This window comes from Periplaneta americana, chromosome 17 (assembly GCF_040183065.1).
Source record: "Periplaneta americana isolate PAMFEO1 chromosome 17, P.americana_PAMFEO1_priV1, whole genome shotgun sequence".
NCBI lineage: Eukaryota > Metazoa > Arthropoda > Insecta > Blattodea > Blattidae > Periplaneta > Periplaneta americana.
The window spans coordinates 104,599,457-104,614,278 of NC_091133.1; the positions used below are offsets into that span (position 1 = coordinate 104,599,457).

The following is a 14,822-nucleotide window of genomic DNA, read 5'->3' on the forward strand; positions in this document are numbered from 1 at the left end:
TTTTTTTTTTTTTTTTTTTTTTTTCCACTGCCAACTTAGCCATTGTACTTAATCGGTCTCCTGTCATTGTGTTACGGAGGAATATTTTAATCCTCTTTTAATTTAACACCCTCACAATTTTACACACGACCTTCTCCAAACTTCAAGTGTTACTGTTTCAACTTTCAATACGCACCAATGCAGCTTGTATTTTCCTCAATTTACTGAACAAAAGACAACAGAATCAGCCCCCGTGCATATCGGTATTTTGAAAAAAAAAGAGCAAAGAGAGAAAACGAGGAAAGAGGGAGAAAGGAACAGGATGCCAGACCCAAGAGAGATGGAGCATCTATTTTTCTCTGTCACTAGCAAGTTAAGATCTGTGCGAGCAGAACTATTGTAAGCATTGTAACAAACCAGAAAATATTCTGGCCTCAGGCTATTCCATCCTGCTAGAGAAAAATTGTGCGAGCTGCTGTCAACCTGTCCAATGGAGATTTAAAGACACACGACACACGAACGAGACATTCTCTCGAGACTAAATATGTAGGAACGTCAATACACATTGGAAAGTAATAGATGTAATAATATTAATACAGTAATACGTACGATTATTGTTGGTTTTTAAGGTGTTCACGTGCTCCTGTGCTCATATAGAGGAACCGCCGCTGAGAACAAAACACTAAAACACGCCCTAATCAAATTCTCAACACACAGATCAATTTCAGAGAACACACACTATTTGACACAACAACTTCATCACACGAACGCACCCACACAACAGGCAGCGAAGTTGAGATGGCACCGAGACACAGAAGGCTCTGAGGATGGTGTCAAGTAGCACCGAAACCGCTGTAAGCCGCACATGCTTACGTAATTAACACGAGTAAGATCGCCATTTAATTAATTATTTAAAAGTAAGTGATCCTAACGTATTTCGATGTGCTGATTTCGGATATGTTATCCGTTTCACGATATTACCTACATTTTCAGAGGAACATACATTTGTAAGTAGAAAATACTTCCTCTTGAAGCAGTCACTCGGACGAACCCAAAGAAAACGACCCTTATGTCCACACCTGTGGAGTAACGGTCAGCGCGTCTGGCCGCGAAACCAGGTGGCCCGGGTTCGATTCCCGGTCGGGACAAGTTACCTGGTTGAGGTTTTTTCCGGGGTTTTCCCTCAACCCAATACGAGCAAATGCTAGGTAACTTTCGGTGCTGGACCCCGGACTCATTTCACAGGCATTATCACCTTCATATCATTCAGACGCTAAATAACCTAGATGTTGATACAGCGTCGTAAAATAACCCAATAAAATTTAAAAAAATAAATAAACGACCCTTATTGAACTCCCGAATATGAACGTTGTTCTATGGGGATGAATTTTTTTAACTTAATTTTACATTTTAATATTTAATATGCAATGTATTGTGAGTCCCTATCACTACGTCATGACGCGTGCTCAGTTTGTGGATAGAAGAGACGGCCACCGGATGTGAAGGGTAGCTGTGAATATTAATATGATGTACCGAAGTAGATACATATGATATTTCCGTGCAGGATTTCTGCGTTAACTTTTTTATTTTTTATTTTAGTAGGTTATTTTACGACGCTTTATCAACATCTTAGGTTATTTAGCGTCTGAATGAGATGAAGGTGATAATGCCGGTGAAATGAGTCCGGGGTCCAACACCGAAAGTTACCCGGCATTTGCTCATATTGGGTTGAGGGAAAACCCCGGAAAAAACCTCAACCAGGTAACTTGCCCCGACCGGGAATCTAATCCGGGCCACCTGGTTTCGCGGCTAGACGCGCTAACCGTTACTTCACAGGTGTGGACTCTGCGTTAACATTATGATGAAGGATGAGTAGAGCGAAGAAAAATTCTCTCCGGCACCGGGATTCGAACCCGGGTTTTCAGCTCTACGTGCTGATGCTTTATCTACTAAGCCACACCGGATTGCCGGATTGAATCCTCTCAGTTTTCCTTTGGTGGCTAAACCTCATGCACTGTGTCACAGATGTGTGACAATAGCACAATGTCCAACACACTGTGTGCTATTTTGTATCAGCTAGCTTATAATCGCCACCTTGGCACGTTTTGGAAAATATGCTATTATATGCTATTCTTTCCATTGGAGATCTAACATTTTCAAGTTGTTGGAAATATTGGGTCAGACACTTCAGCTCTTCACCTGCAATCTAGTTCTAAAAGCAATATGAACAAATTTTATCTGCAAACCTGTGAGAGTTTTTTCGTCACATGCATCAATCATTTCATAATATTCGTGTGGTTTCAAAGCAACAGAACTAACCATTCTTTTTTTTCGGGTAGGTCTACTATAGTTGTTTTCTCTTTGCATTTCTAACTTCCCTGACGCTTTTAAATTCGACATCGGTAAATGGGTTGAATTTGCGATTGTGCTCTGCATAATATTTTTCTTGAATTATTTTAGTCACTACGTTCCACATTGTTTTCAAGGTGTGTTCCTTATATTCCTCTCCATTAATATTTTTCATGTTGATCACCCAATTTTTTTAGAATATCTTCAGTTGAGATATCTGATAAGAGTTCATATGCCCGTTCATTATAAAAATCTTTAAACTGGTTCCACACACTCGCTCTTGTTTTTTTTTATTGTGTTATCTGGCTTTGAGCTCTGAATTATTAATTCAGTTTCACTACCTGACAAAACACCAAAACGTTTTGGAATACTCTTTATTTTGACTTATGATTGCTGGTTATTACGTCATCGTTACATTAATGGATTCATCCTCATCGATTTACGGGAAAACAGTTGGCGACATTGACTAAACAAAAGAACGACCATGCGATAAATTTATTGTGATAAATTGAGTTCCAAAAATTATCGCGATGTATGATTGTAATTGGTTGGCATTCAAAATCTCGTTAATGATTACATTTCATTGGTCGAAAATGGAATGACGTCATATAAACGAAGTAGTTATAAACACTAGTGAAAATTAGCGCGTGAGCGCTCCAAGATTATAGGCGTACACTAGTTACATAAATTACTATTATAACATTTTTCTATATTTCCTTGGAAATGACTCGGAATACAATCAAGTAGGCATTGCCCGACTCAAATGAACTACAGTACAAATTATTATAAATTATTTATTTTCTACATTTTTTAAATAATTTTCGTTAAATAGAGGAAACATAGATAAAATATTGTAGTCAACACGTTACAAAACTAGCTTTAGTAACGCGAGTGTATTAGAATATTCCCTCCGGTCGTGTTCTAACTTGATCCTGTCGTTACTGGTTCAACAACATTTGGCATGGATGTTAATTTTATGTAAAAATGTGTGATTATCTTAAAAGAAAATATGTCACTGATTAAATTTCTAACTTCTTTACCGTGTTAATATTTAGGGTTTACCTTGCTTGACTAGTTCCGAAGTTTTGGACAATGAAGCACAAGACTTCGAGACTAGTCAAGCAAGGTAAATCCTAAATATTAACACGGTACACGGTAAAGAAGTTAGAAATTTAATCAGTGACATATAAGTGTTGAAAGTGTATATAGAAAAATGAAGAAAATAATATTGTGCGAAATGTGTAAAAATATGCAGTATTAATATTAAATATAATGGTCTTAATACCGAGTGAGTTGGCACAGACGGTAGTGTTTGTGACTCTTATTCGGGAGGTCCTGGGTTAAAACCCCGTGGCAGACCAGTCTGACTGGGGTTTTTCATGGTTTCCTTCAGTCACAAAGGCAAATGCCGGATTGGAAATTTACATCACCGCTTCAGTCACCAATATCATAAACATTAATCAAAATCTAAAATCAGTTACATGAACACAAGCCTTCTACAACATACAATGGAGACAGGAACTCAACAATAGTAACAATGACCTACTGGTATAACCACAGATCCTAACACGCGATATGACCATAAAAAACTTAACAAAAAACGGTCTTAGTAGCCTAATTCGCCAACATTTTGAGTTTTCAGACAGACACATTCTAAAGAAAAAATATGTGATTACATATTCTGGCAGTTACCAACTTTTTCCACCAAGCCCATGATATGATCTATTATATTTATATTAATTATAATTACATATTTATTGTGCATATCAGAATACAATTTTTTTATTTATCTGCGTTCATATTTAGAATAAAACACTTAACTGCTTTTTGTTATTGATGGATTACAATTAAATAGGTTTTTTCGAAATTGACTTCTTGGTATCAATCGACTCAGTAAAGATAGGCACACATTATGTGCGAACCCTCCATTCTAGCATGCAGCATTACCGCTGATACCCACGTGGTATTCCACCGATTGGTTCGAGAAAGCCACTACTCCATAGTTGTGAGCTTTTCCGAAAGAATGCACTGCAGTAAGACTTCACTGGAGCCACTCATCTCATCGATATTATTGAATTGGCAGCAGTTGTAAAATTGTTTTGTCCTGTTTGGTATACATTAGGATTAGTCACAAGAATCACTCAAGGTGGCCCGGGTTCGATTCCCAGTCGTGAGGTCAGGGGGATTTAATTCGGACCTCTTCATGGGGATTGGTTTTCTGTCCATTGCCCCAGTGTGTGTGGTGTCCCGGGTACCCTGACTCAGTAAACAGGGGAGTCTTGCAGTGTGTGCGTGTGTTCAGTAGACTTGTGGGTCTAGGCACAATAAGCCTCAGGTTGCGGTGCCGAAATTGGTAAAGAAAAAAGAATCACTCGATTATTTGTGACAGTGACAGTACTGAGTCTGCTGTTAATAAAAATAATGAGAAGAAAAGATTCCCGTCACATATTTTTCTATTGTGTTAATATGATCATTATATTAGTGTTAGTGAATATTCCGTTTATTTAAAAGATAAATGCTTTTTTGAATACTAATGTCTTTATATACTGGTATTATAACTTGAAAAAAAACCTGTTATACTTATTTGTTCTAACTGTAAGTATTCATTGCCACCTTTACTATGGTATTAGCAGTGGCGGCTCCTGCATATTTCTTAAGAGGAGGAAAGAAGTTAACAGCACAAAATGACACTTTCTTGGATGAAACATGCTACAAATTAGCCTACATGCATACATGTAAGACCAGGTAGTGTTAGGGTTGGCCTTCCCTTCTGTATAGCAATAATCTGTTCTTGTAAACTGAGTTGCCTAAATTGTCCAAAACATATTATGTTTTCACTTCCAGTCATTGTTGAATAATTGCGCAAATTAAACAATTACAAGGAAATTCATAACCTCGTAGCATTTTTCGAGCACACTACAGCATCACACGTGTTGGAAGAGATTAGCTACTAACACGTAACCGGAACCATTTTACGGAAATGGAAATGGGAATGGGAAATAATCTGAGGAAAGCGAAAACACTGCACCCACCCACGTGGTCTGTGTTGCCACATGTACATTTTACAACTTCAGTATCACATGCTTTTGAAGAATATCAGTTCTTGTAAAGTCATACTATCATTATTGTTCAAAGCTGCCGGTGGCTGATTAATTTTTTAAGTTAAAAATGATGTAGTTTGGAGTACCTACTTTCAGTTTCAAATAAATTTGTACAAAACTGACAACTTGGCTGTTGCCCTGTCTAGTAAACAATGAATAGAAGTGAATTTCAGGGGCCAACGGTAAGTAACTAAAACGTCATTGGGGCCAACTACGTAGAATTACTTCCTCTTTGTTTTACATAAACCCGACTTTAACTTTGAAATATCCACGAAATCATGAATAGTAGCCCATATAAAGTACAATGAATAATATTTTTGATATATAATTTAAAAAAAAGTTTACATGGTGTCTTTCAAAGCGTTGCGTTAAAACTGTTTTTGTTGTGTCTCCTCCTAGATGTGTTATAGTCCGGTTGAATGCAACATCGTTAGGTGGCAGCGGTAGCGAGCTTGCTGCACGACCAGTCCGTTTCTATTTCCCGCCCATGCGCTGATTCAGAGAAGGATCTCCTCCCTCTCCGTTCATTTATTTGCTTTAAAACTCTGCTTCTTTCTCTGGCCGCTAGTGCGCTGTTGTCTACGTGTGTTAACTGCAGTAGAGGAGGAATGGAGTGCCTTTCCTCCACACAGACAATTTCGCATCTTTCTCACAGTTATCTACAACATATGAGTGCGCGTCGTTTAAAACTCGATCAACCGAGTTTTTCTTATAGCTGTGAACTTAAAAATTATCGAATCTTCCTCGAATTTCAAGGACATATTTTATTTGGTGTTTACTTTCAAAAGAAGAAAATGTGAGGAGGACGTTCCTCCCTTCCCTCCCCCGAGGAACCGCCACTGGGTATTAGTATAAAATATGTACTTATTTTAATACCTATTTATCTAAAATATTATTTCTGTTTCATTATGTTCCAGCAGATAATATTGTTTGTAGTCCTCAACGTCAATTTTTTTTTTTTCGGAAAGGCCACATCTCTTCAAGATACATACTTTTACATAATTAAGAGATTATACAATTAAAAAAGAATTTAGGGACATAAAAACAATAATCCATATTAGTCACTCTTTAGATTGGTAATCTCAATTTATATATTGGTAATGTGAATTATAAAAAATACAGTTTTTTGTTCTCCTGTTATGGAAAAGTGGCCTTTTCCAAATAACCGATTCAATTACGGTTTATGTTTCTCAAATCTAAATACAAGATTCTGATGTACTTTTTCTCTGTGGATCTCTGGTTCACATGCTGTACCGCAGACCCAGTTGCCCTATGCCACACTCACTGTCTTCCAGGCTTGTTGCTCTTGTACTGAAGTTTTTCTGGGTTGATATCTACACCTAGAGGTATTTCTAAAGCTTTGCAAGTACCGCATACACTGTGAAGCCACTCTGATATTTCCTTGTGTTCGTTGATGAGTGCTTCTTGTCTCGCAGAGAGTTTCTTGTGATTTCTGGCTGTCATGTTCACACCACGGTCCACGAAAAGCTTCGCTACATCTAGGTGCCCCTCCTGCGCCGCGACGTGCAGGCCTGTGTTCTTGTAGTAAGTGACGGCATTGACGTTAGCACCCCTATTCAGAAGGTAGCGGCACATCTCCAGCTGGCCGGTTTGTGCGGCGCGGTGCAGAGGGGTGTTCTTGTAGTGGTCCCTGGCCTCAATGTTAGCACCCGCTCTCAGCAGGACTTCTGCGATGTCCATGTGACCCCTGTCGGCTGCCCAGTGCAGTGGCGTGTACCCCCACTCTCCTGTCACGGTGAGGTCTGCTCCATCATCCACCAGCTGTTGCACCATTGCCAGATCACCTTCTTTGCTGGCGTCCAGCAAATTTTTCCCCTTGTTGTACGCAGTATTGTTCCCATTCTGTAGAAGACAATACATTCAAGTGAGTGCTGAAGAATAGTGTGCAAGAACAAATTAAATTCTACTATTGTCAGTAGTTAAGGGGTGATTTTCTAATTACAGTATTAGCACAGTCTAAAACATACAGTCGCGCAACTCATACGTATAAAATATGCCAACATTTGACAGCTGGCGCGACAGTAGCCCTCTAGCGGCAGGCAAGTTAAAAGTGTGCACACGACATATGATAACACATCAGAAAATGGGTTTTGCGTAATTTATTTTATATTTTTATGCTATACAATAAGTGTATATGGTTCTTATTAATTTTACTTTAGAATCCTAGAAGAATTTCACACGCAGTTAATCTACAAGTTTCAGAAGCTGGGAATAAACGTAATTCTTTCTGTTCCTTACAACTGAATCATGGCCCTGATCACGTATCATGGTTTGAAATAATATAATTGTTTGTACGTGGACGGTTAATTCAATTCATTCCTAAATATATTTATGAACCATTGAAACTCTATATTTCCTGTGAGAAGAGTCAAAATTGTAGGGCATATCTCGTAGGGTACATCGCGTGGTGAACTCCTTTCCTTATTTCCTGAGAAATTAACTATTTTCCATACCGCAAATTGGGGTAAACTCGGCCGCTGAGGTAAACTTAAAAATAAAAAAGGGGAAGATTTAAACCTTAATTTGACAGACATTGATTTATGAAGTTCATTATTTTTCCATTTTTTTATTATTATTTTGAGTCGCTAATAGTGCTGATATTATGGCTTAAGTTTTTATAGAAAGTTTACCGCATTTTACATTACATTTCCAGTTTTCACAAATAAACTTAATTTTAACTTACCCTACCTATATAACACGTAATTTACATGCACTTACTGTTATTATGACGTACGTGAGAACAAATGAATGCACAATTTTGTTGAAAAAATTGTAACTTCAATTAACTCAGAAAATGTAGGCCTAATTTTATTTTCAGAGCAGAAGTGGTGTAAGTCAAAAATGGGTAATGAGGGTTAAAGTAAACTTTCTGTAAAATACAGCGGAAAGTAGTAGTTAATATTGAATTTATTTAAACTATTAGTAGTCAGTGAATAGCACGAAGGTTATATTAATTGCTACTTTGCGTTATATTTTACAGAATTTTTACTTTAAACCTCATTACCTAATTTTGACTTATACCACTTCTGCTCTGAACGGCTCAAATAATCACTGGGAATGTAAAATCAACACCAATAACAGTCATGCAAATTATTACAGAAAAGATTGCTTTTTATATTAAATTTAAAAAGGCTCTTTTATTTCTTGAGAACCTAATACGTCTGTCACATGAATCTACACCAACACATCAGAAATTTATCGACACAGTCTGGATTTATTCAAGAAGTGAATATTTTGCAAAAGGATTATAATACGCCATAAATTCTTGAAAAATTAACACCATAATCCCTACTTGAATGCAATATAACATTCAACTTTTGAAAAATATAAAGAAAAAAACACGAATACAAAAATTATGGAACTACTTGCATTAAAAACTGTAGATATATTATCCAAAATCGGAATGGTTACACATTTACACATGATCTCTGCAAAACAATAATATACTGTAACAGGTATTTACTTTGTTTTTATTTAAACTCGCCTTCCTGACATACAAATGGGTAACTGATAACTAATAAATGTTTTATAGAACACAATACGTAGGCTACCTACAGCGTGGATTATAGGTTATGACTGAGTTATGATTTTCTCTTAGTCTTTAGGGAATCTGAAGAACGACAAATTCGGAGATTTAAGCTTGTTGTTAATGCAATTTTAGTCATTGCACACATTGCCTTTATTCCGACGCATGATTAAAACATTATTATAACATCTCGCATACCTTTAAAGCACATGCTGGCTGTATCAACCCTATGACCAGTGCCTTGCCTGCCGCTTGAGCGCTAGTGTCGTGAATGTTGGCAAAAAAAGTGTTGAAGTTGCGCGACTGTATATATTAGACTGTGGTATTAGGTTCAATTTTCTTTTGCCAACTTCGTTTGGAAACAAGAAACTCAAAACATAAGATTATTTAGGGCCAAATTAAAGAAGTATCTAAATTTCTCACGCCTTCTATTCTATAGGTGAATTCATGATATTCAACAACGCTTCATGAAATTGATACTAAAACTTTGTGTTATACTAGTAGACTAGATTGTAAACCTCTTCTGTATATATTTCAAATATACTGTGACTATAAATTAATAACTTAATAGTAGCATTAAGTTTTTTGACTTGTTACATATTCTAGCTGTGAAGCAATGTACGAATACCATGGAATGTTAATAATTAATATACCGGTACAATACATCACTGCTTTTAAATTCCTTCCAATTGATTTGGTGACAACTTGTAGACCAAAGCCAGGAAGATCATTGCTCATCATTTTTTTTTTATTTTTTAGTAGGTTATTTTACGACGCTTTATCAACATCTTAGGTTATTTAGCTTTTGATTGAAATGAAGGTGATAATGCCGGTGAAATGAATCTGGGATCCAGCACCGAAAGTTATCCAGCATTTGCTCATATTGGGGTTGAGGGAAAACCCCGGAAAAACCTCAACCAGGTAACTTGCCCCGACCGGGAATCGAACCCGGGCCACCTGGTTTCGCGGCCAGACGCGCTAACTGTTACTCTATAGGTGTGGACTTGCTCATCATCATTACATGGAATATCATAATGTACCTAAGTGATTTAAATGGGTATAATTTTACAAAGGTAATATCGTAACTAATAAGTAACTTAAAATCATAGCTTATGAAACTTCTACTATAGACCATAAACTATATGGGTGAAATAATAAAACTTGTAATCAAACCTAATCTCACTTATTGCAATACTTAGCTACTCTAAAAGCCACATCCAGTTCTCTGTAATATTCAGTCTGCAATTATCAATAGATAGTCAGTTAATGAACTTTCTGGTTTCATTTTAGCCTAAAAATACCGAAGAAGTATTAGAAGCTGCCAGGGACTCGATCGTATATAGATTTATCATATGAAACTCTTCAAAGAGCCAAAATTGTGAGCATTAAAGGGGATGAGTCCTTCATGAGACAATGAATGAAAACTTCTAACATTTACATTGTCCCAGAAAAAATGATTATTATTGTACCCTATGTGAAAATTCAAGACATTGTGTGTGCAGTAAAACCATTGTTTGTAAGACGGGTCGCTATTTCTTTCCAATTGAAATGCAGGTATTTATAGTTTATACAGAGTTTTGCAAAACTCCATACTCAAACTTCTAGGGATGGTAGAGGAGCCCAAAACAAAGATTTTTTTCGTTAAATAACTTTAGGTCGGAAACCAATAGTTACGTTAGTCATCACTTTCGAACACATCACTGAGTAGAAGCAAGTATCTTTGCACATCACAAACACGTCACAATTAGCAGGCTGCACACAGCTTTTACGTGGTACATCCGGTGAACATTGGATTCGCCGGGGTGGGCCCATTGCATGGCCTGCTTGTTCTCCTGACCTTACCCCACTCGATTTTTTTGTGTGGGGACATTTAAAGAGTGTATGAAACGACAATTGTGTCAGAGGAGGACCTCGTTGCTCGGATTCTTGTAGCTGCCGATCACTTACAACATCAACATGGAGTATTTCAACGTATGAGAGATGCATTATCATTTTAAATGGTTACCACACTTTCAGTGTCTGTCAGCAATATCTGCATTCGAAGGTAACGACTGACATAATTATTGCTTTCCAACCTATGATTATATAACAAAAAATCTTTGTTTTGGGCTCTTTTACCATCCCTAGAAGTTTGAGTATGGAGTTTTACAACACCCTGTATGAAGGAAAGGAAATTTTCTCTTCTCATTTGTAATAAATTTAAATTTTATATTTTGTACCAAGTGCTGTATAAAAATTAATTTGTACTACTGAAAAAAAAAATGTTTAGTAACATTTCTTAATTCATTAATTTTCTTAATTATTTGTTTGTTTCAAGTATCTCACTTGATTTCTAACTTGAAAAACCAGCATGTTCTCATTCCTGTTTCAATTATCACCACCCTGTGGGGTAACATGAAACCTCCATTAAAAACTAAAAATTCGGTCTGCAAACATAAATGAATGAGGTGTTGCACCACCAGTGCTTTCAACACTATGCCACTGGTCTTATATGTATCAGTAGATAAAAATTATACAAAAATTAAGAACACCGTGGTAAATTAAATTTCGAAAGTGTTTCAAGTAACCCCAATTTATGGTACTCTGTAGCATCCTAATCTAAGGAAACAATTTTTCTATTATGGCCTCACACCGCACCTTCATGGTTATACTTCCCCACAATTTCCTATCTTTTGAGTCCTCAGAGTAATTTATATCTTCTGTTTTCTTTTATTAAAATTTTCTGTAATTTTTTTTGCTGATAGTTTCTTAAAAAGAGGTGACAGTTAAAGGGATTATATGTGCTCACTATAAATTATAGTTCTCTTTTGTACAAAGTTAAGCCAGGTCAGTCTGGAAGAAATTCTCGAGTCATAATAAAAATATACCTATAACTTCTTTATTTAAAACTTATGATACTCTGGTACTGATGCCCCTTTCGCTAATTTCTTACATTGTTTTGAAAGCTATAGTAACGTAATGAACTGGATTTTTAGATTATGAGGATAGGTTTGCAATCTTAGTTACATTTCATCTTCACATGCTCGCAGAAGTAGAGCAAAAGCTGCAGTGCATAGCACAGGTGCTCACATGCGAATGTGGAAAGATAAAATGTATGCACTGTATAATAGTGATCACTTATCTTACATTCTGATTTTCGTTATCATGATGTAATTTTAATATGACAAATTAGTAGGTGGTGAGCCAGCTAAACTTATTGCCAAACTTCGAACTCCGGGTAAGTTAAAATAGACCTGAGGAGCATTACAGCTGCAATGGACCTGTGTGCCTATTTTAGTGAAAGACTTACCTGTATGTTGAAAAGTTGTTGTTGTAAATATTTAATTTTCTGATTGGCTTCGTCCAGTTTTGACTGTAACAAAAAGAATTTGTAATAATTAGATTTACCCATTTTCAATCTTGCTTGCACTACTTTTAACACTTGAATATAAGTAGGCTAATTGATTAACTAGCGGACTTACTCGTGTTAATTATGTATCAGTACACACACACACACACACACACACACACACACACACACACACACACTCTATTTGACTCCACTTTTCAACACCTTTCAACAATCAAACGCACCCACACAACAGGCAGAGAAGTTCGAGATGATGCCGAGCTCTAGTAGGCTCTGAGGATGGTGTGATGAAGCACCGAAACAGCTGTAAGCTGCACAGACTTACATAATTAACATGAGTAAGTCCGCTAATTAATCAATTACTTAATTAGATTTAAATTAAATTTTATAAAATGTGTGTTCTTGTATAAAAGTTTAATATACCAGTAGTTAAATTAATTTTTAATAACAGTATAATAGGATTACAAATGAGTAGCTATAAATTATAATTTTTCTAGAATATTTCATCATCGTCTTTCGGAAATAAGATTTTAGTTTTTTTTTCGTATTAAAAATTAACATTTCTCTTTTCAGTATATATTCCCTTTGACTTGATCTAAGAATTATTAATTAAGATTGTACAAAGTATCAGATGATCAAATATGGAACGAAAACAGTGATGATAATTTATGTAAAACATTAATGTGTACTTGTGTTGCAGTTTTCTGGGACACTTCACAGCACATCATCCTGACTGCCTTTAACGTGACAAGTTGGACTGTCTGCAGATACAATTTAATGGCTGCTAATGACATTCTTGTAAGGATAACTCATTCATTTTTATATATAGCAAATTAAAATAAATAAATGTAGAAACATATTGTATGTGTATTTATTGTATGTGTATCAGGCGAAAGGGAAGAGTCAGTCGAAGATGTGAGTGGTTTTCATGGATTGCACATGCCACATATCATATTTACTCTTTATATTGTTCACGTGTGAAAACATAGACAAAAAAACCCATTATGTCCCTAGAGTATATCAGGTAGCATTGGTAAGCTGTAGCTTGGACCTTGCAAACAAAATGCAGAGACAATATCTTTAAATTTACCACTTGAACTCGCCTATTTCGAAGGGGTGTTGGATGAGTTTAAATAGGAAAATGTGAAATTCAGGAAGTCGCAGGTTCGATTCCCGCTCGAGGTTGTGAAATTTTTCTTTCATACCATGGCATGATTGTGACTATAATAGTATTTAATTCATTGAAATTCTCTGTTCCTACAGTGCGCAAAAATTTCATTTGAGTGATAGATAGTATCGTGGCTATTACCTCCAAGCACTGCTTTTGCATAATGGATTCCACAAAAAGCAAGCAAAATATTATTATGCTCCAATTGTCGAGTGTTACTTCATCGTCTTTATATTTGCGACATTGGCTACACTGCTGTTCACGTCACATGATTCACATGACGCCATTTAAAATTGTCATAAAGTTACGAAAACTTTTAATATTTTTTATGCTGTTATGTATTACTGTATTACAGTAATTATGAACTGATTAATGTACATTATCATATTCAGTACTAAAAATAAACATTGTTATTTCAAAACTTTATTTTTAAATATCTATATGAATATTATTAAATTTCAACATGGAAAATAATGTTTGTACAGTACTTACAGTGTGTCTTTACATAACCTATAAACGTATTTTCCAATTATCCAGCAAAATCAGTTAGCCGACACTGGCTTTGTCACACAGTAGCTGGATATGATGAATTCTTCTGTAATAACAAGAGCTATTCTGTATAGGTACTGGTACTCACTTGTGTAGAATTCAGCTTGTAGTGTAGTTTGTCTACTTGATTCAAAGCAGCTCTTAATTTTTCCTGCAGAACATAAATATTTTTAATGAAATTAATCTGAACGTCAGTGAAAAATAATATGATCATGTAGAAGAATGTGGTGCCATGAAGTTGAAGAAAACTTCACAATACCTTGCCCTAAAAGAGAATCTACTTTCACAAGCAGATATACAATTTTCTTAGTACGAGCTTAATTTCAATTCGGATAATGAAATAAAATTAAATATGTCAGCTTTGTATACAGATCATGTGCAAGAGTGAATATTGTAGCTTACCAGTATATATACATTGTTTTCCATCTAGACTCATTTGTATTTGTTGCACCAAGAGATGCTTTTTGTAGAGGATATTATATAAAAATTGTAAGAAGTCTATTTAAAAAAAAAATAAAACTCTTAACAAATGAAAAATTTTAGTTGTTAGAAAGGTAACTCAAATCAAAATAAATAACATTAATGCAACACAATGATATCTACTAAGTTTCAGAATACATTTTTCTTTTTAATAATGGTTTCCTGTTCTCCAGTTGTTATCAAAGTAGTTCTTTACTTTCAAAGAGTATTCATTTGTTTTCTCATTCACTACAAGCTTTGTGAGTTGATCATGGAACTTGGAAAATTCAGGTGGCCCAAATTTTTTTTCTAGGTCCGCAT

The 14,822-nt window shown here is 35.7% G+C and overlaps 1 protein-coding gene and 1 long non-coding RNA gene across 10 annotated transcripts in view; one reads left to right on the forward strand and one right to left on the reverse strand.

The window, feature by feature from the left end:
• LOC138692681 (uncharacterized) overlaps window positions 1–14,822 on the forward strand; it is a 214,634-nt gene that overhangs the window by 170,867 nt on the left and 28,945 nt on the right. For all 9 annotated transcript variants that reach the window (XR_011330106.1, XR_011330102.1, XR_011330101.1 and 6 more), the window contains one exon: window positions 13,026–13,123. This is a non-coding gene — a long non-coding RNA (uncharacterized lncRNA). The remainder of the gene's footprint in view (window positions 1–13,025; window positions 13,124–14,822) is intronic.
• LOC138693360 (GA-binding protein subunit beta-2-like) lies at window positions 4,156–11,619 on the reverse strand. The gene is made up of 2 exons (XM_069817278.1): window positions 11,614–11,619; window positions 4,156–7,292 (listed from the first exon to the last, which is right to left on the reverse strand). The coding sequence occupies exons 1-2, from the start codon at window positions 11,617–11,619 to the stop codon at window positions 6,711–6,713; spliced, it is 588 nt and encodes a 195-aa protein (XP_069673379.1). The 3' UTR covers window positions 4,156–6,710.